A 26,705-nucleotide genomic window follows, 5' to 3' on the forward strand; every position below is an offset into this window, starting at 1 on the left:
GTTGCTTTCTTCATCACCGAGATCTAATCCCTTGCAATTTTTTTTCTACAGGGGTTTTATTAAAGACAAAGTCTTGTGCTTTCACTTCCAAAATTTACATAAATTAAAGCAGTGGGATATTCTATTACGAATGAGGCAGGAATTGGAATACCGCATAAACATTTCCCGTGCCACTGGACAGACACGCATAGAACACCTACAAAAAATTGAATATATATAGTTCATGATAAATTTTATACATGTAAAAAAATTAACAGGTCACAGGTATGCATTACTTTTTGTCACATTCAGTATGAATCACTGTGTGTAAATAAAATATTCACAAAGAAACTAGCCATAGAACATTTGAGTAATGATATTCTTAAATATTTACTTTGAAATCTTGTATATCATATTCGGAATGCAGAGTAGGCTGGTGAAGATGCAAATTGCAGATGTAAGCAGCCAACGAAGCAGATGATTGCCTGCCACTACCGCCCACTCCAACGAGGAGTGCGTTCCCTCCTGATTCTAGAATGCGGGTGATGCGACATCTAAATAAATAAATAAAAACGTTTACAATACACAACACCAAAATTCTGTATTACAGAAAGTTTTTCCTTGAAAATTGATGAAAGTTCTCACTTTCGCATAGTATTTCTTCGAATATCTGCATAAATGTGAATTTAAAATAAATAAAATCTTCCATTTTTGGCATAAAAATATTTAATACGATGTACATTCTTAAAAAAAATACTAGATTTATGAAAAATTTCATAAAGTTAATATAAAAGTTCCACAAAATAAAATATACTTTAAAATTTGATAATTTATTCTTTTTGAAATTTTTAATTCAAATTCAAAATTCAAAAATTTAAATAGTTAATATATATTTTTCTTGCTTTTTTAAAAATAAAGCATATAATTTTGTAAACATACTATGATATTTTAAGTTTTGTATTATTTTATATCACACTTTGAAAATTTCAAAATATATATATTACCATTATAAAATATATATTTTCAAGAAAAAGATTATTTTTAAAAATGTATGAAGCCTGTAGTGGCTTTGTTATCAATTTTATGGAGAATAAGATGTTGCGACGCAAAAGCATTTCAAATATTTTCTAGCAAGCTGTTCGTACCTGTTCTTCAAAGTTTAGTAGGTATATAAATCGATTAAAATTTGAAGAAGCATAAATTTTCTCGAAAATTTTTTAATGACAAATAGATAATTTTTATTCTACTCAGATTATATGACTCTCCTGCCAATATAGATTATTTTCGGTTATATTGCGAAATAATTTTTGCTGTGATAGACAGTCAGTTTAGTGAAATTGACAATTTTTTTTTCATTCAGCACTTACATATGGCGAACAGCATCTTCAAATAAAACGAGATCCATGGGTGCACAGATATCGTTGTAGGCATCCAAAGCATCTTGTAATAATCTCACCAGTTGGCTCTTATCGCTGACTGGTTGGTAGCATGAAGTTCCTATCCCTTGCGCAAAATGACAATGAACCGGAATGTTGGACACCATTGCAGAACATGTCTGGTCGTCCATTTCCTGTTGAAAACGTCAAGGCTATTCAAATATCATAGATTTTGCTAATGTAGTAAAATATAAAAACGAAGCTCTGAATGAAAATTTTCCCAGCATTTATATTTTTTTTATCTCTGTTGGTTGTAATATATCCATATATGTATCAAAAAGTTTTAAGATTTGCCAACAAATAGGCACATAACACTGTAATTATTACAGAGAATGTCTAGCAATTCAGATAAGACAATTGACCTAGTAACATTCCTGTGTTAATTACAGTTTTTATAATAAGGTTTTACGATAAACTGTATTTCTATCACTACCTAAACTAAACTGTCTTGATGAATAGGTTGTAGAAGCTAACACAGAAATGTAAACTGGTCTGTTTCTTTCGGCTTTACGGATAGACATTTTGCATAATGAATGGATGAACTTTTTCTGAAATTTTTTATTACCTATTTTAAGTATTGATTACTAATTAGACTTGATGGGATATTAGGCCTTATTTTTATCTAAATCTCACAAAATGGTTCCTTTAACAAGTTACATTTTCTAAAACAAGTTATATATTCCTGCCTTTTTACGTTTGTTATTTTTCAATTTAATCAAACTTATATTTTGTACTGTTAACTCTTTCTATCTTATTCTATCCAGTTCTGCTGAGTAGTGACTGGAATTTCATATAAATGCATAAAATTAGTCGTTAATTAATTAAAAATTACTCATATTTAAAAAATATCTCCACTTTTTCTTACACGTAAATTTATTTTTTCAAGCAATTCAAAATTTTGCCAGATTTGTTTTCATATCCATTATAAAGTAGTAGAACTTACCGTGTTGCGTTTTAGAGTATCGGCCAGAATCTTGTCGAACTTTTCAAGGTCGTCTTGGTCGAGAAGTTTGTCTCTATACACTCTTTGAGACTCGTGTAGCCATAATTGCAGTAAGTCTTCGCTTTTGACTAGACTCTCACTACTGCTTAGCATTAAGCCCTGAAATAAACGCATTTATATAATATGTGACTCATAAAAATCCTTCATTAATATTAAATGCATTCATGTCGCATTATACCGGAATTATCTGCAATCTTTCCACTTAATTTAGAAACACTTCTAATTTTTTATGAGCATGAAAAGTTGATTGTTATGCATGTGCAATGCTATATTTTGCCTCATGAGGCAATTTTAAGTTACAAAATAAAAATTACTCTTATTGTTCATAGCAATATTTTTTTTATAATAATACGAATAACTTTTTTTTTATCACCACTGTATAAAGATTGTAAGATTTGTCGTTTCTTTAATAATAAACAAAGACACAATGAAGCAAACCCCTTAATGGGCAATGAATAGCTTGAAAAATATAAAATGGACAATTATAAATGATCCGGACAATTATAATTATAAATTTGTTTTGTTACTCAAGAAACGCAATATGGGATTTTATTTTCATAGATCAACTATCTATGAAAATAAAATCAATGTATCAGTTATAGATAAACAGCATGCCGGAGCACTCGTTAAATACTTACTCTGAAGACATTCGAAATATCTCTCAAATTGAAGACGTAATGAAACTTCAGGGCCGTTGGATGAAAAGCGCCACTCATACGACTTTGCAAAGAGATGGCAAGTCGAACAATCTGTTGCTGTACGGTAATCCTGAACTCCTCCACTTCCTCTTGGGATTCGCTGGGAGGGTGTATTCGCCTGAGGTGTTCTCTCAGTTGTAATCCAAAGATCGTCTGCATGGAATCTATTGTTGTTGGTGGCACGGAGAGAACGCAAAAATGTCTCTAAAATAACATTGGAATGAAATCAATACTTGGATACTGCTGCAAACTGTTTTCGCAAATATTTAGGAATACCTGTTTTTATCTGCGTTTTAAATCATCACCAAAGTTATAAATTGAATTATATTAAGTACAATTAGAAGTCTATACTGCCAAAGGATTATAAAAAAAAAAATCTCAGTCTTAAAATCAGTTTTCACATGGTTAGTTCTCGTTCGATAATTAATTAATTCTTGTGGGTGAAAAATCTACATATTCAATTCTGGATTAATTCGTCTCTTTGGAAATCTAACTAAATCCTGAATAATTAGATCCTGATTCGGTTAGAAAAAAACGCATCTAAAACACAAATGACCATTAATTGCCAAAAAAAAAAAAAAAACTCGTCAATCATTACGCAATAGATTTAGTAACAATGCTAAGTTCATGCCGAAAATGAATATTTCATAACTTTTGTTGAACAATGTCATGTTAGGTATTAATGACTTACTTAAGGTCTACAATTTTAAGCAGGGGGAGGGAGGATAATAGCTTCATCAAAGAGAATACGAGAAAGTTTTGGGAAACCACCCTCCGTTGGATTTCTATATTTTTGACGTAATACTTATTGTCTTAAAATGTGCGCTATAAAGGTATTTGTTAAGGAAGTGGCACGTAAAATTTCTATCGTCAATTCTTTATAATTAGGGCCTTAACAATATCAAATTCCATCAGCTTGGAAATTATCCACAAAAAAAATAATAAAAAAGTGTTTTCCAAAGACACCAAAACTAATATCTCATACGGATAATACATTAAATAGCAATTTTTTTTTTACTGTCAGTAGCGGTAATCTAAACAAGCTCTCAGATTATTTCATTGTTTATATCTGTTACTGTAACAAATAAAAATCTCACTCATGAGAAATAAGGTCAATAGTAAGGGCTTAAAATATATCTGTCAATAGTCAAATCCCCAATCTTTGCAAGTTTTTCTATCGATTGCGTATAGAAAGTCACGAATTTCCTGGTATTTTGCATTAAAATTTTAATATTCTCTTCCCGCAGTTTACAGTTCAAGTTTGCATTAAATCAGGAAAGAAAACAATTGAAAGCATCTAACAATATCTAATCAGTAGTTTACATTCAGTATTTATTGTTATTTTAAATTCTCTTATTGTATCATCTTATAGAATGCAAATATGTAGCACCCTTCTTTATTAAAATATGCATGCTTCACTTAAAATGTATAGGTTTGAATATACTTTCATATTGTACATGAATAAATTGGTTTTTTTATCTCCTGCTTCTGTTCTCGAATTGATATATATCTGATATAACAGACCCACCCACCCACTTCCTGAAAATTAACAAAGAATATTGAAGATATCAGCAATAATGCAAACAAAATCTAGTACTAGTACAACAATCTTTTGGTAAAAGGAAATAGTTTTGTATCCATTTACTTGTAATCTGGAATTGATGGTGCAGCTTCCAGCTGTAGGACACATTGATACTAAATATTGACAATTGGTGACTTCTTTCAGGGTGAGTTTGTTTCGGTCGTACCAGTGACCATAGTCCAAGTGCTGTCGAATGATGGTATGCGGTTGGCATGTTCCATACATATCAACCTTCAGACAATAAACAAGATTTTAAAGAATAATAAATGTTATACGTGGAATTCAAATGATATCATAACTGCATATTGATTAAATGAAATGAATCGTTTAAAATAATAGCATTAAAAAAGATTATGAATGCTAAAAAATTTATTAGTTCTATCAATCAAAAATAGTCTCTTTGAAGCAGCAGCTTCTCTTCATGTACCAGAGTGTCTTTTTTTTGGTAATCTAATAATAAGGTTTTCTAAATATCTTCGTTCAAGCCGATATTAGGAAAAGTAGAGGTGGAATGGCACTGAGAGTGGGAGTGAACAATTGTTATTAACTTACGCTTAAAATAAATGTAGATTCTGAAATTTCTATACTTTTTAACCCTTTTTTCTTCATCTTTTACTTTAAATAAACCACCTCATTGTTATGATTAGATAGCGAATCGAGCTACATTCCTCCATCATTGTCGAGTAGATAAATTACTTTGCTCGGAAATACGAGCAATGTTACTTTGGAATAGTATGGGTGGTTTCGGTGAATCTCTTATTTAAGTAGAATGTTACAATATGAAAAATCAAAATTCCCTTATTAAAAAATCTAAATCTTTTCCTGGATTCTGCAATCTGGCAAAATAGTCCTGTAGTCATTTCAAAAGAAGATAATGATACTCCAAAATAAAATCTGAACATGAAAGACTTTGTAATCTCACTTTTTATTACATCCCATAAAAAAATTAAGATTTATAATACAAATTTTCCAATGTAACATGCTTTTGATTGAAATTTTATAATTCATTTAAATTTTAAAAGAGGAAAAAACACCCTTCATAACAAAGCTGTGGATTTTGTGACGTGAATTCAAGTGTAATGTCATGTTTATATTTAAGAAATTTATCATGTGTATAAATATGACTCTATCCTTTTTTAAACTAAAAAATATGATACTTTAAAGCTAAAAGAAGAAGATTTGAAATATATTTTAAACTCGTTTGTAATAAAAATTAAACATAGATTTATATAAAATATTTCTTCTAAAAAAGTTAAACGTTTGTCTATCTTTCCGGGAACAAACAAATTCCGCTATGAAAAAAATTTTGCTGTTTAAATTCGGTCCAGTTATCAAGCCAACTTTTGATATTTACTTGAGTATTAAACTTCTCTCCAGAAAAGACATTCTCCATTAAGAGAAACAAACGGTCATCATAAGGAGTTACATTTATTGAATACGGCGAGAGAGACAACACATCCCAACAAAGGGATTCTACAGTTTCGTTCATGGTTCTAGTAACATGCAGACAAGCATTGCCATATTGAAAAACTATTTGTCATGTCTTTCGCCATATTTTGAAAGTTTCTCCTTCAAATTGATCAGTTGTTGCTTGTTTCGTTCACCCTTCATGGTTTGATTATGTTACAACAGTTCCTAACGAATTCTTACTGTTTGTTGTAAGTATTGAAAAAAATGTTTTTAAATCTCCGAAACCATTCTTTGCAAGTTGTATTTCAATTGGACGTATTCAACATAAATCTCCAACAGAAACCAATAGGTTTCTGCTGCAGTTTTTTTTTTCAACGAAATAATTTAACATAAATTCCCGGAAATGTTATTTATTTAGAAACTCGGCACTTTTACTAATTTATATATATTTTTGTTAATCAGAAGTCACACTAGATTTTTAAGTTATTGTCAAATTTCCCGATTCATCTGTAGGCAAGGAATATTACTAAAATCATCTAATTAAAAATGGATGAAGTATTATTCATACACTTAAAATATTAATTTTCTAATCAACTGTTCAAGAAAGAAACCAGGAATTATATTCACATTATTTTGATTATATCTTCTGAGATTTCAACAAATATTTTTTATTATATTTTGTTTGATAACTATTTAATTTGGAAATTGCACAAGCTCGTAAAAATCGTATATATCAATATATATATTCAGTCTATAATGTACACTACCGATATGTTAATATACGTCATTTTTTGCTGTTATAGAGACAGCATTTTAAAATAAAAAGAATAAATTAACTTTATTGTAAAGCCCTTGCTCTTTTTTTTGGTGAAAAATGTAAGAATTGCAATTTTGTTTTAGAGTGTTAGCTTTAAGCTAAATAACTGTCTTTACACTGAAGCTGAAATATATATTTAATCTTATTTGGGGCCTTTCAATATTCCTCCAGTTACATTTAAAAAATTGTGATAAGCCTTTGGAGACTGAGAAATTTTCAATGATTTTTGAGAAGCTACTTTTAGAAGTATAACAAAGTCTTTCACCAAACAATTATTTTAACAAAGTACATGACTACATGAAAAGATAACGTACCTCTGGTATATTGAAATCATCAATAAAATAAACTATTTTCTTCTGCCCTGGTGGGCCAAAGTTTTTGCCAACTTTCTTTTCCAGGTGTAGCTCCATAGCTCGTTGCACTGTTGCTGAAGATGTGTAGAAATTGAATGGAACATTCACAACAAGATAGGTAGACTCTTGGTCCAGAGCATCAAGAGTGGAGCGGATGACTGAAGTCTTCCCACAACCGCTCGGACCTACCAGCATGATGGGGTGCCCTTTGGAAATCAGTAGATCCATCATGTATTGAATACGATGTGTTTCTTTCGTCGGAACCAAGTAGTTCTAAAAGAAAACAAATAGAGATATTCTTGGAAGAGCTTTAAACAAAATGGCAGCATTATCTTGTACTGGCGATTACCTCTGTCTTATATTTTGATTATAACTAATTATCTTACTTTCTGAGAAAGAGACAAAAAACTTAAAAATGATATAATAGTCTTTCATATTGCATATATGTTACATCTGTTTTTTAAAGAGAATACTAAATCTATATATAATTGGATGTAGTAATGCAAATTAAAACCAATCGTCATTTCAAGGATTTCGAATTCATTATTGAAAACTGTAACTGAGAGCATGAATTTGCTATGCTAAATTCAACCAATTTGAATATGTTGGTTAAGAAACTTATAATAATGCAGTAATTAATTTAGAAAAAATGTTATTCAGTAAACTTTGCGAAAAATCATCAATACTACGTATTTTGAGTTTGGTTCTTTATTGCATAACTGCCTTCTATGAACATTTGTAAATCGGATCTTTAACAAACTCTAATAAATTCTAGTATCCTTAATAAAATCTAGTATTTAAATTTTCTTGACAAGTTTAACAATTACACATTGTTCGACTAAAAATAAAATTCTTACATCTGCCTTTATTTCTTTGCATCAATATTTCTGAATTTTATTTTTAAAAAAATGAATAATTTCTAGAATTAACAATTAAAAAAAACTTGACCAAAATAAACTTTAAAAACATTTAACACACTTACTAGCAACATCGATTAACAGAAAAATTGAAAATAAATCAAGAAGCATTGTCAATATAAAGTATGTAGGACGTCACATACCAATGTCGTTTCAAATCTAATAAGAATTTCTGTACTTAAGAGGATTTGATCAAACACAAAGGGGAATCTTTCTAATATACAGAAATAGAGCTCTCCTTATTTTATTTTAATTCGTAAGAGCAAATTATTCTTATATTTAGGGTATCCTTAATTAAAATTCCTCTATTTAAATCTCCGCCTATAACTAACTCCAACATAAAAGTGTGAAACTTTGTGGATGGCTTAATAACGAAACACAAGAAAGGAATAAAGATGAGAACAAGAAAAGAATAAAATTCAGGGAATAAAATAAATATTTCCAAATATGAACACCAGAAGACATAAAATCCCATCGCAGACATGCAATTTTTTCGGAATATGATGCAACAATCGTTATAAAATCTAAAACCATTCGAGGAGAATTTGTGGTGGACGCAAGTATGTTGAAAGCTTTCATCTCTATATTTCCCTACTTGAACAGCAATTTCTTCTACTACCTTTGTAGGAAAGCTTTTATTCCTATAGAGGTAGGAAGAATTCCAGAACAATCACGGAATCTGTTAAAAGCTTTTTGAACATCTGACACTTTAATGAAGTAACTTAATTAATAAATTGCGTTTTCATAAGCTCAAGTCTATTGTGAGTGATGAAATGTATTAAAAACAAGTTATCCACGAATTTTAATAGGTTTTATAACATCTACCACATCACGTCATCTGTTTGTGCATTAGAGAAATACATCCTCTGGTGGCCATATAATTTAAAACTTTTTGCATTCGCTGAATATTTTACCACGTTTCAAATGAGTTATTGACAAAGTTCATACTTTTTCAGTAAATGGGTTTGGGGATAAAGGACAACTCTGAATAGGAAATTTTAATTACGGAGACTCTGTAATAAATTTTTAAATGAAGGATAATGTTATATTCTAAGGACCATGATCGGAAGCTATACAAAAAAACTGTCATAATCACTCTAATAAATAGTCTTTATATGAAGAATTTATCTGAAATTGTTTCACATGTTATAACATAAATGAAATAGCCTTCTATTATCAAAAAATTATAATGAAGATTTTCGCAATTAAATCAAAAATTGATAATCTTATTGGCATGATTAAATAAAAGACTTGTATCTAACCTGTAATGAGACATCAGGAGACGGTTGAAACTTCTGTAACTTTCTAGACCACGGATAAAACCTCTTGTTGTCAATGTAATAATCAAAAACCGTTGGGGAGTCTGATCCATTTTGACCAGAAGTCTGATTTCCAGATATCGGGAACTTGACGGACTTGAATTCACTGAGAAACCAGTTTGAGAATTCGAGACGTCCGTCTGCTCCGTTGTTGAGATCCAGGCCAGAACCGAAGGCCCAAATGCAGCAGAAGACGAAGTAAAGTTCGTATAACTCGTTCGGAGAATCGGGTGGTGTGTTTTCTGGAGTTAATAAGCACTCCAACAGGCAGCAAAGAGTCTGAAATAAGTTTTTTTTTTAACTACCCATTGTTGATTACAAGAATTCTTCATTTAATTGCCAAATAGTACAAAAACGAAAAATGTTGTAATAAACTTAATTTATAGCATACAAATGATCAGACTTTGCGGTATCCTAATCCAAATTAAAAAATAATTATTTTTTTACCATGAATTTTCTTTAATAATAATATAATTAATCTATGAAATTTTTAATATCTTGAAAAGATTTTTGGCTTAAGCTACCCTACTTCACTGGGTAATAAACTAATTCATATGAGATATATATACTTACATCATGAATACAATTCATTATGGTATTAATAAGTAAGAGAAGAATCTGTGATTGCAAGATCATCAGATATCTTTCTAATTTGAATTTTGAGTGGAAGTTTTTTGTTTGAAGTCTTCTAATACAGACTAAAGATTAGTCAAATTTCTTTAAAAATCCTTTTTAACCTTATTTTAAGCGACTTCTATAAACAGGTTAAACTGCTTTTTTAGCTACATTTCTTTACAATAAATCTTCTACATTTAATTAAAAGTATTTATTACTATTACATTATCCTTACCAGCTTTAGATAAAATTCATAACTACAACTCTTATTTACTGCTTAACGTTAGAAAAAAAATCATAAAAAAAAATGTCTTTATCAAATATTTAAAATTTTTCTAACCTGAACATAACAAATGTCTGGAATGGGAAGAACCGTTTTAAATCGTTTGCTCATGGCCTCCAAACAGGGTGGAACATATTTGTCAAAGAAAATGATGAGGTTGGCTTTCTCTGACTGAACAGATCTGCGTTCTATCCAGCTTACCACATAAGGATTCCACCCTACATCACCAGAATCCAGGTACAGTACACCCCCTCGAGACACTGTTGCTGGAGTAGCACGCTCCAAAGTAGACACTTCAAATATCAGTCGCATCGTGGGGGTCAGGGAAATGCGTTCTCGACTAGCCAAAGTCAAGACCTGAAAAGAAAAGTCTGCATTAAAATTATTGATCACACTTTGATTATCTTATTTATTTTGATAAATTTCTATCAAATTTAATATATTGTCATAACAGAAAAAAAAGGCTTAAAATAATAAATATCAGAAATTATTTCGCCCTTTGGAAAAGTTATTCGAGTCATTTAAAAAAAAAACCCAAAAATAGAAGGTCGTAGAAGAAAAAAATCTTAAAATTTGACTTCACCTATTTACAGGAATATTTATTTTGTATTTAAGAGTGAATAGTAAAACGACAAATATTTGAAAACTTCCATTAATGTTTTTGAATTCACATATTTCTCAGTAATAATCATTTCTTTGCCGCAGAAGTAACTGTAAAATGCATTTAGAACAATAGTTTAAATGCAAGCAATAGGTTTCATGTTTTTATGCTCTTCAAATTATGTCCTTTACTCTTAAACTTTAATTCCATTGAATAAATGCATAACTTTTTAGTACAATAAGACATGTTAATATCAAAATATTAAAATAGAATTCAAAATTCTTCTTACCCTATTGTCATCCATAACGCTGTTTAGGGACTCTATCCACATTGGATCAATGTCACCGTCAAGTATCAACCATCTTGGACCATCGGTGTTAGCATTCACCAAATCTCTTATAAGAGAAGACAGCAGACCTAATGGATTGCAAAAGAGTTTGTTACATAAAAGAAAAATATTTCGTATTCGCTGTAAATCAGTCTTAGAAATATTTTTTAATGAAAAATATCATCAACCTGGGGCATTAAAAAATTTTACCCATTTCGGAATAATTTCACTAATTCGATAACTAAGGATAAAAAGTCTTGTGAATAAATTTTAAAATTAAGGGTTTCTTTTTGGCTCGAAATAAGCACTCTTAATTAATAATGGGTTTTATCAAAATAAATACAGTACATTTGATGTATCATTTATGGAAGATACATGAAAAGACATCGGGACTGTATGAAAGATCACTGAAAGCAACCAATTAAAATTTTACCGAACGAGCAAAATCCTTCTAAGCTGAATGTGACTTAGCATTGTTCTAGATCAGCATTATCTTTTCGAGGGCTTATCTTTGTTTTCAAAGGTCTATCTTGGATCTTAGAAAGGTTTACAGTGTCATTGAGCTTTAACTTTTTATCCATATTCCAATCGGTCTGTGAACAGAGACCCTTCTTAATAGAAAAAGAAACTAGAAATACTTTTCTGGTCTTTATAAAGGAAATTTTTTTTCGGATTTGCGGAGCTGTGATGTTGCAACTCATGAGTTACTGACAAATGTATTAATTCGATATGATTAGACACAGCGTCATTGCAGGAAAAGTCTCCTTTTAATTTAGATCACCACGTATTCATTTAATTGAAATGCATAAGCGCTCTTTATTAATAAAGTAAGGAAGAAAATGTCTATAAATATAAGTTTTTGAATAGGAAGTAAAATCTTACACATACACTTTTATCAACTTCATGAATATAATTTTTCTGAAATTTTCTGACCTTTATTAAAACAATTTTGGCCTGGAATTCTTATATTAATAAAAGTATCTTATATAATCATTATTCTTCCTTTTTATAAATATTTCTTAACAGAAAAAGAAATATATTAAAATAACATATCACATGATTACTAAAGTTGAACCAGTTTAATATGCATACTTTTTTTATTAAAGTAGCTGTTATGCTACAAAGCAAGTGCCTATGTACACAAGTACAGAATAATCATCCAATTACAATTCAAAATGACGAGATGCAAAGCCAAAACATTTCTAATGCAAGCTACTCACCAGTCTATGGTATGTTTAAAAAAGTACTATGAAAGTGAAACTTACCATCTTTCCATTCTCTGGTGGCTGGATTGATAGTGCCGAAGAGTTCGTCGTTGGTGACTGCTTTAGGGTTCAAATCAAGGGCTAGTGGTTTCTCACCCCTCTGCTGGTGTACAGTAAGAAGAGTTTTACAGACGCTGCTCTTACCCGAGCCAGCGGCACCAATCACAAAAACTGAGTGCCTGACATCAAGGAGATCAGAGAATTGAAGAACCTGCAGAGTCAGACTATCATGAACTTTTTGAAATAAATTTATCATTGATACACATTTGCATGATTAAAATTAATTTCCAAATGATATATGTAAAGAATAATAATGATAAAGGAACAACTTATATAAACCAAACGATAGAAGTTGCTAGTAATTGTGACAACCTTTAGGACGAAACTGTCTTCTGGCTGCAGCTTCAGCTCTACAATGGCATCGCGCACTGATTTCTCCAACACCAAGTTTTTCTTTCGAGGTACATCCAGTGCAGGAAACAGGTCTCCAATGAGACCCATGAATACTCCGACATCTTCACTCACTATTTTAGGGAGATTGAAATCTCTCAAAGCTAACATAAGAATCTGAAAAAAAAAGAGAGAGAAAACAGGAGCGTGAATTTAAAAAATTATTTCAAATAGAAAGCTCAAATAATCAGGTCTATAAAGAATATTTTTCCAGCTGTCACTTAAAATGCGTGAGCAAAAAATAACTTATATCAATTATCTATGCAATGATACAATTTCCACATAATTTACAAGTATTCAAAATTATCTTTTCAACTGGTGATTTGCTACTTGTTTAATGATTATAATTTCCAAAATCATTATCTGAAGAAATGATATTTATGTAATAATCATACTTTAAAAAAATCTTTCACTCTAAATGAGTATTCACCGCTTTCTACAATTACTGAAATTTATTTTTAATTCCAACCATGAAAAGTGGAATAAAAATATTTCATAATTTCCTTGAGTGTGAAAGATAAAGTCGTATAAACAAATATTATAATAATAAAAAGAATTTTCATTATATGTTCATTCAAAACGAATGGTAAAACAGCATGTTAAAAAAGTTGTAACTCGGACTTTCATTAATGATTTCTTAGTACAATGAAAAAATAGAGTTTCTTTTAATAAAAGTACTTATTTCGTTTTGACAAGCTTCTCCGAGATTAAATACTGACTTACGATCTCCTTCATAAAATTTTATGTCAAATTTCACCCGTCTAACTGGCTGTACATATACATACGTGCACAAACGTAAAAATCTATTGCATTTAACTTCATGGTAAAAATATGAAACCGACCAAAAGACCTTCTAAAATTCTTTAGGTAAACCCCAAGTATTTACCATTATTAATTTAATAAAATATATGAATTAATTTTTATTGTTTATAATTTAGAAATTTATTTCATACTGCACAACAATATACTACATGATTTCGTTCTGATTTTCCATACATGTTCTTCAGGAGTAGCTGGAGACGATCTTTTTAGTGATCCGGCCACGACTAGGACCGATTTGATGGCCCTTAATCCCCAGTCATAATGATCTTGTTTGCTGAGCAGCTGCTTGCACAGAGAGTACAGAGTGGTGAATTTTTGTCCCAAACTTCGGGCTTCCACGAAACCTTCCGCAACCAACATGATTTCACAAATGAGTTGGATATCTGGTGCCACCATGGCACAGGGTCTAGGAAGAATTATTGAGTCTTTGAATATTTGGTTAAATAATGATAAATTTTAAACAAAAATTTACTTTTACAAGTTTTTGATATTTGAAATAGGCAAGTAGTAATTAATATGTTTGGGTAGAAGAAAAATCTGATGGAAAGGAGAAGATAGTAACTTTCTAAAGATTTTAAGTGAATGGTGACTTTTTTTAAAATTTTTATTTCTGAAAGGTAGAAAAATATTTTTTAATGAGTTTGTTTAGAGTATGAAGGGCGATGTTTTGCAAATCGATACATACGGAGGTAATTTTTACTGATTGGAAATAACATTTACTCACATTTTAAATAATTTCCAGGATAAAAAGTAGCTGTATGTTTGCTGAGTAATAAATAAAGCAATTATCAAATTTCAAGAATCAGGACTCATTTCTGGATTAAAGGTCTATTACGGCTCAAGAAATTTTGAATTTGCTTTTATCTTTTAAACTTCTCAATAAGTATGAATTGTATAAAGGGTATTCATTAAAGGCAGCTCATGCCTGAATAGTTGAGAATGATCTTATGAGCATTTATTTTGGTAAATTTTCAAAATGAAAATCTTCAACTTTTCTTTAAAAACTTCAATATTTTTTCAGCGCATACACTTGCAAACTTAGAATCCATCTTGATAATAAAGTACCTTCACTTTAGCTTTATAAATTGATTTACCGTTGGCATTAAATAAAATATCTTCATATTGTATTTTTGACTCAAATAAATGACCATTGTCTTTATGAGTAAAAAGTATGAATTCCAAGGATAAATTAAAGACAAAAATTACCTGAAAAGTGTTTTGAGATTTTCTGGCAACTCAGTTCTTCCAGCATAACCAGGGTTCATAGTTATGAAAATTCCCAGGGTATTTATTAGTGGAATATCATCTCCCAACAAACAAAGAGTCGTTTTGTTTCCTCTGAGAGCGTCTTGAATGCATTTTACCTAAAATAAAAAAACATTATAATAATGATTTGCTTTTTTAATAAATAAATAGCTCGTATCCTAAATATTGTAGTTTTTAATATGAAAATATGATGTAAGTCTGTATTAGTCGAACCATGTATTCTACTTAATAAAAGATTCACATTTTGATAAATTGCTGATAATCCTCTTATATATGATTTATTAGTGTAAAATGTCATAGCAATATAATGCTTCGATTTACATCCTTAAAAGATGTGTTAATTAATGTACAATTATGACCACGTCAAAATTTGTAATAAAGAATCAAATTTCGAAGATGAAAATTTTCAACTTGTTTTGCAAAATTGTTGTTTCATATGTGATATTCGTACGTAAATAAAGTATAAACGTAATTTAGTTAATTAATTCTCGCTTATCTTCTATGTGATATTATAATTAAATATGCGGAAGATGTCTTCAAACCTTGAATGATTTCTGCTTATTTGTGTACATCATATCTGAATTTTTTTAATTAACCTGTATTAAATATTATGAAGGGAAATGTGATAAATAAATAAGATCCTACCTGCACGGCCACAACAGACAGAACTTCTACCGAAATTCGATTGAATTCATCGAAGCATCCCCAGGCTCCAGTTTGTGCCAGTCCTTTGTAAATGTTTGCACAGGATCTGTAATCCATCTGTTCGGAACAATTGAAGACATACACTAACGTTCCGAGAGCTCTACCAAGATCCTTGACGGTTTCCGTCTTTCCCGTTCCTGCTGGGCCCGTCGGAGCTCCACCCATCATCAATTTAAGGGATTGAGTTAGTGTTATGAAACATCTGTGTCAGAAAATGCACCAGTCAATATTTTCATCTAACCAACCATTTATCGGATTTAAGAGTCGACAACTATTGAATAACTAACAAAATGTTATGTTCAGAGCCCACTTAACCAATATTCCAGCTAACTAGCCAAAAAAGTAAATTTTAAAAACTTATCTTGAAAAATCAAAAGAATGAAATTGTAATGCCTTTGCCACCCATCCAAAAGATTAAAAATTAGAAATTTTAGTGAATAACTATCCCATTTCGCTCATTTATGTTTTTTGTATACAAAATACGCAAAGAGAAATTATTGTAGATTTAGTAAATCTCTTCGTTGCAGACCTCCCTGGCACCGAAAAGCATATTTTTGAATTATATCTTTCCGTCTATTTTTGTAGGATATAATTCAGAAAAACTTTGAGCTCGATAGATGAAATTTTGGGCATGGTTTTTACATTGAATTTATAGATTTCTATCTAATTTTCATCCGGATCTATCAGTGTGTTGACCGCCTTAAGACTGCACATCGATCGCATGATGTAAACTCGATAATTCAAAGATGCGACATCTTAGTAAATTAAAGTTCAGTGTGTGATCTTGTTACTGAAATTGTAGTTCTGCATCTAATTATAGTTTTAATCATTCGAAAAGAAGGTATTAAAATTGTATAAGTATTTTTCATCGCTGCATGAAAAACAATTATACAACATTTGCGGGTAATACAATTACGCTCATTTGAGGGATTTTATAACTCTAAGCGAGAATCGGAGGGTGAGGGAGGGGTTATATACTCCACTTTCAATTTCAGAAGATTATAAAAATCTGCAATGCAAGCAGGCATTCCTAACACCTATATAAGGGAGAATGAATGATACCGAAAGGAGATTATTCCGATTGGTTTCTTTTGATTACCCAGAAACAATAAGAAGCATAGCTATTGCATGTTCGAAAATAAGTACAGTGTCAGATAAAGTTGATTTTTAAATTAAATGAAAAAAATATAGTTTCTGACAAAGTGTTTTAGTTGTACGCATTCCGACAACTCAAGATATTACATAACTTAATCTATTCGAGAAGGCTGATTGTTTGGAGATCATCTTCAGAAAATTACTGAATTACGATAATACTAAATTGCAATAATCGCTCATATGGTGTTGTTACCCACCTTTTTGGCTCGGAAATTCTTTGCACATACGGTGTGCAATCCGTTTCGAATGGGTTAATCATGTGTATTGTCAATTACAAAAATTGGAGCTAAATTTCAGTAGATTAATAAGAAAATGATTCATCCGCATAATGACTCTTTTCTGCAAGTAAAAAAATCTACAAAAAAATTTGGAATTTTTTTAATTATTCGTCTGAAAGTATGCATTTGACTTACCTGTCCGTCAAAGGGGTGACGACAAGACGTGGTGTGTTGCCTAGATATTCGTGGCAGTAGTCAAATCGGGCATCGCAAATGTAAACTCTGCAGTCCTCCTCCCAACGGTGCCGCAATTGAGATTGCCAGGCGAAATCAGACTCAGCCTCTACACGAAGAGAGACCAGTTTTGAGACCACGTCTCTGGCGTGTACATCCATCGTGCAGATGGTCATTACTTTCTGGCGGGATTCGCGGCTCAAGTCAGTCAGCAATAGGCCAATCAAATGGTGCAGTTGTTGCATCTGAAATGAGATTCACATTTAGAGTTTAGAGTTTTTTTTATTGGGAGGGGGGAGGGCTTTGCTTCTTTTTTTTTTTATTTTTCCTTGAATTATGCTTCACATAGTTGTGAATAATAATGTCTGTTATTATAATCGGTAAGGTATATGTTGAATAAATAAGTGTTCAAAAGATGTTACAGTAGTTCAAATACGTAGTGCCAGGAAATAATCCTAATATTAAACTTACAATAATCCTATTATTAAACTTACAAAGTTCAAAATCTTATATTTTATTCTAAATAAAGCTCCTTTAATTCTAATTCCTTGATTTACTGTTATTTACATATTATTATTATTATTATTACTTATTATTACTACTACTACTACTACTACTTATTATTATTATTACTACTACTTTTTATTATTTATTAGTATTATTATTACTACTACTTTTTATTATTTATTATTATTATTATTATTACTACTATTACTTATTATTATTATTTATTTATTATTATTGGTCATTATAATTATTTATTTAATATTAACAGTAATTTACTATTTTTGACTATTTTATTACGTAAATATGAAAATTAAGAGCAGCGCAGCCAAGAGATGTCGAGTCATAAGGATTATTCATCGATCCCGTTTTCACCCTTTTATTTGCAGTTCTTTATATCCATATTTACATTGTATGTACACGATTCCTTACAGCAAAACTTCTTACAAAAAACCCTCTGAATTGGTTAAAACTGTAAATAATACCCAAAAGAGAGAAATTCATTTATTATTTTTTATAATATTGATCTATAAGAAGAAAATCTAGCCAAAGCTTTTTTCAATATTAAAAATACTTAATTAAAAGTTCAGTATTTCAGTAAAAGCAATTACTAGTAAGATCTCAAATGTTAGGTTCAATGTTTTCTGAACAAATTCGGTTTCACAAACTAAGTGTTATTTTAGATCTACTAGCATCACAGTAACTAATTAATCATCAAATACAAAAATTTCTATTTAAAAATTGTGGAAGAATCACATATATTTATACCTGTTTCTTATTATATTGTTTCAAGGCTGTCTCATGCCCTTGACGAACTCTTTGAAGGGCAGCACTCACTTCTGCAGTCCACCAGATCTGAGTACCCGTCAGCGCCACCTGCGCAATGTTCTCGAAAATCCAGGCCTCTCGATTCCCATCCTCATAAGAACCCAGAGCTGTGGACAAGTCTTCCTTCAAAGTGTGCCGAACAATTGTCAAAAGATTGTCCAGCCACAGTTCAACTGCTCCAGAGCATGGACAGTTCTCTTTCAGTTTTAGGACCTCACCATCCCTGCTGATCACTGCCACAGCGACGTCACTCTCTTCACTTTCAAAAATAAGCTGTGCTGCTGAGTCGAAAAGTTTTGGTAAATGTCGAATTATCTGTTAGAGAGAAATATTATTTAGAGATATTTATCAGCATATTATATGAAGTAAACATTCATAAATATTTGATAAGATATAAAGGTTAACTATAAAACAATTTGCTCTGTTTGGAAATATTTGCAGCTCATGCTAATGAATGGAACGAAACTAAATTCCATATATAAGCTATGTAAATCATGAAAAATGGATTCTGGGAACATATTTAATTAAAAAAAGTTACTGATAGTAGAGAATTAGGCAAAATTCAAACGAATGTTTCGCTATGAGCGCAAAGAAAATGGATTTTTTTCAAAATGTTATTACTATTGAAGTGATAAAAATAAAGAGTCCGAATAATAAAGCGCATTGTTTGTTTAAAAATTAAGTTAAAAAAATTAACGAATTTGACATCATTCATGCACAAAGAAAAGACTGAATGTGTAGAACTCTCTGACGAGTTTACAAGTAATTTAAAATATGTCACAAAGGATGAAAAAATTTCCTTTTTAACTAAATAGTTTTGATACAAACCGTTCGTGGTCGAGTTCCGTTGGACAAGATGTCGAGAAGATCTGCCGAAGACACGAAATAGAAACGAGGGAAAACCCTTCTTTTGGTTTCTAGGTACGAAGCTAGAGCCTTCTCGCAGAGAGCCAATTCCGCCTGCAGGCGGGATAAGTCTTCATGGACATCTGGTCGGTCTGAGACAGATACGACAGTCTCGGATTCGGTGCTAAGAACCTCAACCAAACTCTTGAAAGAAGCATCAATGGACATAAATCTATGTGGAACAATATTATATATATATATACCCTATATTATATATTTACCACTATATATATATGTACTAAAACATTTGTACCAAAAATTGCACCAAATTTGACGTATATAACATATATATATATACTTTGGTAGATGGTTATTTACATTTAGGAGCGATTTTTTATACATATATAAATTTAGGCAAATAGATAAAAGTATTATTATTTGCAAGAGACAAGAATATTGATATGAATTATGAGTACGTGCATTAAAAAGTGATTTCATTATCCCGTTGTCATATTCATACAAAATTATAACATGCATATATATATATATATATATATATATATATATATATATATATATATATATATATATATATATATATATATATATAGCAACAGTCAGTATGAATATATTAATAGCTCTTATATAACTAAACAAAAATAAGGTTCAAAAATTCCTTTTTTTTTGTTATTCTATTATATTTTATGGCAATAATTTGTATTATTTACTTATTTTTTTGTTTTTTGAGGATATTACGCTATGTAGGAAACAGGGGATAACAGCCGTTTAGCTATAAATCCTCATAACCTACGTCTTTCAAGTTTCAAGTTTACGCTATGTAATGTCATTGTTTCTTCTTATTCTTATTGTGAGTTGATGAATATTAAAACAAAGACGAACAAGAATTATCTTAAATAGAATGGACTCTTTGCAGTAAGCCTAAGAAACCCCAATGTAATTAAAAAATAATAGGTAATTTTTCAATAAGTCTGGTGCATTGTAAAAATAATGGTCTATCTTTATTAGTCAGAATTTTTTATTTCCCCAACTACAAATACACGATGATTTAAAATGGTCTATCTACAATATTGGTCTATCTTCATTAGACCGAATTTTTCATTGCCCCAACTACAAATACACGATGTTTTAAAATCCGCCGTACAAACTGTTATGGGAGATAGAAAACACAAATACAAGTCATAGTTTCATAGAAAAATATGACAGAATGAATATGCCTGAATGAAACTGAAATATGAAATTACAGAGATCTTATGCCAATAAGGAAAGTAATCTTTTATTTGCAAAATTTTACATTTGGACTGTAAACGGACACATATGTACTAAAGAATGTCTCGTATTCGTACAACAGATTCTCACGTAAATTCTCAAACATTTGGTGATGCAGTATATCTGTTCGAATACATTTTGCATACAAAAGTTCTTACGTTGCCATCTCCATATCCAAATCCCGTACCGCTTATCTCAGCATTCATGAACTGTTGTATATTCTCCATAGGCAGTAGGACTTTTTATGATTAGCACTGAAATCCAACAACAATATTAGAGAAAATTCCCCTCTAGGTTATTCGATTGAAGTTTCCAATCACACTTTTCACTGTGATCTTTACTTGTTTTATGTTCCCTATTTTCCATAATAGTTTGTACATTGAATTATGAATCAATTTTTATATCCATAACATCACTACAAAAACATTATCTGAAATTTTTAAAACCATTTCATACTCAGAAAACAAAAACATTTAGAGCTCCGTTTCATCTCAGAACGGTTACAATTAAGTAAATCCAAACCTTTCACAATCCTCAGGCAATTGTTCCTTGATGTCCTCCGATCCCATAAAAATGCTCTCCATCTGCGACCAGGCTCTCTGGACGTCTACCCAGGCTCCGATCACTGTCTCAACCCGCGACATCTTCCGAACCCACTCCGTGATGCGGTCCAGGAAGTGGGCGACGTGCTTCGATGACATCAGGTTTTGTAGCTGCACCTGAAAAGCAAGATTAGATATCATATATAGACTGTTACAAAATAACAGTAATTGAAACAAATATTTCCGCGCAATGGTATCTGATAAACCTAAGAGGAATTTCAATAAAACTCTTCTTATTTCTTTTGTGGAGCTATAAGATCGCTCCAAACGTGATTCATTCACTAATTTAAATTCGACAAAAAAGAGGCCGCGATGGCTTGGTGGCAAGGATTCGGCTTCAGAACAGGAGAGCTTTAGGTTCGAGACCCGATTACACCGAAGAGCCGTAGTATAATAAGATCTGGTGCACGTTAAATCCTCACCTTGATGTGGTGTGGAAGTTTAGAGAGGGGGTACCAGCTCAGGTGTCTTCAGGTCAGTCAGCCTCGTCGTCTGACCAAGGTTCAAAATTACGAGGTCCGTCCCAAAATAACCCTAGTGTTGCTTTAAAAAAATGGGATGTTATTTTAACTAGACCAAGTTACAGTTAACAAACCATGAAAATCATGCGAGTTGATTTTTACATCCGAAATCTATCTCTTTAATAATATGAATACAAAACACATACAACCCAGAGCCTATCGCATGCGATTTCTGATTCCGTCCACCATTAAAAAAAGAATAACAGAAAAAAATGATTATGAGTTAGATGATTAGAGTTCCGGATTATGATCTGGCCTTCCTTTAAAAAAGAATAAAAAAATAGTAAATAAATGCTTACTGAAATATAACAGTAAGCGCAAGATTGCAATAAGCATAATGAGTAGTTATCACAGCATTCAGTAAACAGTAATTGAAGCTTAATGAATAAAATTCGGATTGTTAAATGAATGCCAAGGATATTCCGTGAATCTAAATTTCTGGCGAAGCTTCGAGAAGGACCGGAAAAGTTATTAATTACTATTTATTGATACTGGCATCAGTATTGAAATTTTACTGTAAGTTAATTTGTAATATAAATCTGGATAACTGAGATTTTCTGCATAATAAAGATTCTTTTATTCGCATTTTCTCTTGGTTTAAGTATAACAATGCGGCATCTACAACTAGTTAATAAATTATACTACACATTTGTATCGTTCTTCAGTTACCAAATGACGTCAATAAAAATACTATCAATTACTTTGGAAAAGTTGATGCTATTCGGAAGTAAATTCACATGATTGATTTGTATACTACATTTCAACAATATGATTTGAGGTTCTGTACAATTTTGTGGAAAGTGTTTGATACTTAAGATGATTTAATTACGATGAAAAGCATTTAACAAGTTGTAATGAAATCATATATTAGCAATACTTTTCTTTATTGACTGGAAGTATCGTTAGCACAGTTTTGTAAATATTTTAATACCTCGACTTATAATGTTTTTATATAATTATTGAAACTTATTCTCGGAAAAACAGAGTTATTAAAAGAATTAAATGATATAATTTAGCATAATGGTCTTTTAAACTGATTTGCTCCTTTCACAAATATGTGCGTGTATGGATGTGAATAAAAATATGCATCATATTATTGATACTGCTCATTTATGAAGATTCTTCAGTTTAAAGGCTAAATATTATAGTGAAATATTCTCTAACAATTAATCTGCTGATTTTTTAATTATTTAGTTGATGCTTATTGTATACCTGATTATCTTCCAGAGTGGCGATAAGAAGTTCTGAAATATGCAGCAACCTGTATCCCGTCCTCTGATGAATAGAATGCTCGAACTTTATTTCTGCCCATGTAGCTTCGAGTTCTGCCAGGATTCTTTCTGTCACTAGCTCCTTCGATGCTCTTTCGACGATGCTTTCGACAACATCCTCGAACCTGTGCAGCTCCAAGGACAGCAACTCCCCAAGAGGTGTCTCATCGGTCACTGATAGCGGTACCTAAAAAGAACGATGTCAGAAAGAACGATTCTTGATTCAATAAAAAAAAAAACCAACAGTATTTAATACTTCGATATTAAAAAATGAAATTGTCCACTACACAAACGAATTTTATTAGGGGTGTAGTAAATTTCTTTTCAATGAAAATAGTTTTTAAAAAAGACTGTGCTGTAAATTGAGCATTAAAAATATGATCTTTTATTTAATTATTTTGTATTTTTTTAATTTAAAATCCAATTACAAATACTACAAAATATTAGAAACAATTTTTTCTCAAATTTACCACAAGGTGTTGCCACATATATGAAATCAAAATATAATTAACCTAATCGATTAATTTATAATGAAATTCTGAATATAATAAAATGATGTATTGTTATCGATATTCCAGAATCATGCATAATTTTAAGACTATAGCATATTATGAAATGAATAAAATATCAGTTATAAAATTCTATCCTTACAAACAGGAAACAAGTCATATTAAATTAAAGTATTTCGAAATTTAAAGATTAATTACGATTTCATTTACCATTATAATTTATATATCATTTTCAAGAAGCAATTCGTCTTATCGATGACAGATCTTCAACACCACTATGGAATTTGGAGCTAAAAATTTCTTTCAGTGCTGTTTCTTTTACTATTCTTTATTCTTTTAATAAAGAATATTGGAATTATTTATTAACGTTATTTATAACTTTATTATTATTTATTAACTTTATTTAATAACGATATTTATTTAGTTCCAGCGAATATTTTGAAGACGAACTTTCTTCGATAAAACGAAAAGATATGTTACTCAAGAGGTAAAAGAAAAAACTCCTTTGGAAAAAAGAATACTTCCCTAAAAAAGTCTACAAGCTTTTGCAGAGCGTATAGTAAAATTAGTTATATATTTCTAAAAACATAAAGGAAATAAGTTTCAAAGTTATGGAGTCAAGAACACTGCTTATAATATTCCCTGACAGCTTTAAATATTAAGTAACCACATAACAAGTAAGAGCGAAATGTCATAAATGAGAAAGTAATTCATAAGATGAATTAATAAATTTTTGAAATATTATACAAAAATTTGTTAAATACCTTTCACAGGAAAATTTAAAAGAACTCAAAATCTCTTCCTTTTACCAATCAACAAAAACATGAACTGTAAAAATAAATTACTTCCGATATACATAATTCTCACCTGAGTAGCATTGGACAGTCTCGTCCAGTGCCTTTCTTTAATAGCTGGATTTCTCAGTTGATGAATCGCTCTTAGCGCAACTAAGATGTTTTTGATAGTCTCCTGTAACCATATAAAATTGTCCCATGACCTCATCTCTTTGTCCATCAGTTTGATGTCCCTCATGTACACTTTGCACTGCATCTCCAGCGCATCAAGGTCCACTTGAGTCCAAGGAGTGTCCTCCCACACCTTCAACTGCACTTTCACTTTATCAATATATTCCCACAATTCTGCAAGCAGCACCAATTCATTTTCGCATTGCTTCAATTGGCTGAATTCCGGTACGTGAACCTAAAGCAGAGCATAAAAGTATTGTTAAAACTCTACAAACATTCTTATTCAGTAGGGTACCCAGCATTGCTTAAGAGGAAACTATTTTCATGCTTTTATAAATGAAAAATTAACTATTAACTTATCACAAAATGTTCAATAACATCTAACTTCAGTATCTGTGAACAAAATTTGAAGAACTTATAACGTATCAGATATTTATAGTAATGGCTAAAATTGTAATCAATTGTTGAATATTAGATTGGTGCATATGTTTGGTGTATAAATATTTTTAAGCTTTGTTTAGAAATCACATATATAATATTTTATTATAAAAAATAATCCTATAAAACTTAATAAATTTCCTATCCAATTAACAATCATTTCCATCAGAAAATAAAATCTCCATTTAATAAACATCAATAATTTCATTGGCTTAAAATGTCTTTATGTTACTCGCATCTCCTCAGTCAACGATTAAAAAATGAGTTTAACAATTTAATTTCAATCGCCATAAAAATTTAAATGGCTTTTCATTTCTAAGGGTGTAAATCAAATAAAATAATGAATTGATTGATTGGGAGCAATGGAAATGCTTCAATACAGGGTGTTGCAAGACTAATGGTCCATACTATAAGGGATGATAGAACTGGCCAAAACAACTTTCACATACAATGTGGAGTCGGAAGGCCGCGAGAGGGAGCTTCGCCTGAAGCAGATAAATCATCCGCCCGTTTCTCGCAGAGCTCACCATTCTGACGCTATTCCTCGCCAGAGATGCCGCATTATTCGAATTCGGAGAAAACAGATATGCTCTTCATGTACGGGCGAGCAAATGGCAAGACCAGAGAAACGATAAGACTTTACCGGGTGTATTTTCCAAACAGGTCTCTACCCGATCGGAGAACATTTCAATGTTTACACATTTGAAAGACAAGATACAGGTCGACCACGGACCACGAGAACGACAAATCGAGTAGAGACAATCCTGGAGGTAGTGGACAACCAGCCTGAACGAAGCACGCGATCAATAGCTCGGGAGCAAGGGGTCCACCATACGACGGTATGGCGTGTGCTGCGTGAGGAAAAGTTACACCTTTACCATCTCCAGTGGACTCAGGCCTTACAGACAACTGATTTTTCACAACGTGTAACTTTTGCACGTGGTTCTTGCAACAGATCATACTGCAGCCTTAGTTTGCAGCATCTGTTCTGTTCACGAATTTAATTTGTACGAATTTAATTTGTACGAATTTAATATGCACGTATTTAATATTCACTACGTATTTAATATGCACAACAATCATGTATGGGCTGCAGTAAATCCACATGGTACACGTTTGAATGGTACCCAGCAAAGATTCTCCGTGAATGTGTGGGCAGGAATGATTCACGATCATTTAATTGGGCCGTAAATGTTACCAGACGACTAGATGGACAAAAGTACCTTATCTTCCTCCAGCAGGTGTTGCCTGATTTACTGCAACATGTACCAGCAAATGTTCGAGGCATCATGTCGTTTCAGCACGACGGAGTACCAGTTCATTTTCCAGGAATGTACGAAACTACCTGGATACTGCCTTTCCGAACAGATGTCTCTAGGCCTCCCAGATCTTCCGATTTGTCCTGCTTAGATTTTTTCCCCGGGTACAACTAAAAGGTGTCTTGTAAGAGACGCCCATCGCGTCACCGGGGGACCTCG

The 26,705-nt window shown here is 31.3% G+C and overlaps 1 protein-coding gene across 1 annotated transcript in view; it reads right to left on the minus strand.

Moving 5' to 3' along the window:
• LOC129971796 (dynein beta chain, ciliary-like) overlaps positions 1-26,705 on the minus strand; it is a 101,784-nt gene that overhangs the window by 70,171 nt on the left and 4,908 nt on the right. The window contains exons 5-24 of the mRNA XM_056085772.1: positions 24,692-25,024; positions 23,257-23,502; positions 21,444-21,640; positions 19,617-19,866; positions 18,729-19,103; positions 17,418-17,701; positions 15,790-16,051; positions 15,085-15,242; positions 14,053-14,284; positions 12,979-13,173; positions 12,607-12,817; positions 11,303-11,430; positions 10,470-10,769; positions 9,458-9,793; positions 7,240-7,551; positions 4,762-4,929; positions 3,057-3,320; positions 2,359-2,517; positions 1,347-1,549; positions 374-533 (exon numbers count right to left, since the gene is read on the minus strand). Of these exons, the coding sequence (XP_055941747.1) occupies positions 374-533; positions 1,347-1,549; positions 2,359-2,517; positions 3,057-3,320; positions 4,762-4,929; positions 7,240-7,551; positions 9,458-9,793; positions 10,470-10,769; positions 11,303-11,430; positions 12,607-12,817; positions 12,979-13,173; positions 14,053-14,284; positions 15,085-15,242; positions 15,790-16,051; positions 17,418-17,701; positions 18,729-19,103; positions 19,617-19,866; positions 21,444-21,640; positions 23,257-23,502; positions 24,692-25,024 (4,773 nt within the window). The remainder of the gene's footprint in view (positions 1-373; positions 534-1,346; positions 1,550-2,358; positions 2,518-3,056; positions 3,321-4,761; positions 4,930-7,239; positions 7,552-9,457; positions 9,794-10,469; positions 10,770-11,302; positions 11,431-12,606; positions 12,818-12,978; positions 13,174-14,052; positions 14,285-15,084; positions 15,243-15,789; positions 16,052-17,417; positions 17,702-18,728; positions 19,104-19,616; positions 19,867-21,443; positions 21,641-23,256; positions 23,503-24,691; positions 25,025-26,705) is intronic.

This window comes from Argiope bruennichi, chromosome 6, assembly GCF_947563725.1.
Source record: "Argiope bruennichi chromosome 6, qqArgBrue1.1, whole genome shotgun sequence".
Taxonomy (NCBI): Eukaryota; Metazoa; Arthropoda; class Arachnida; order Araneae; family Araneidae; genus Argiope; species Argiope bruennichi.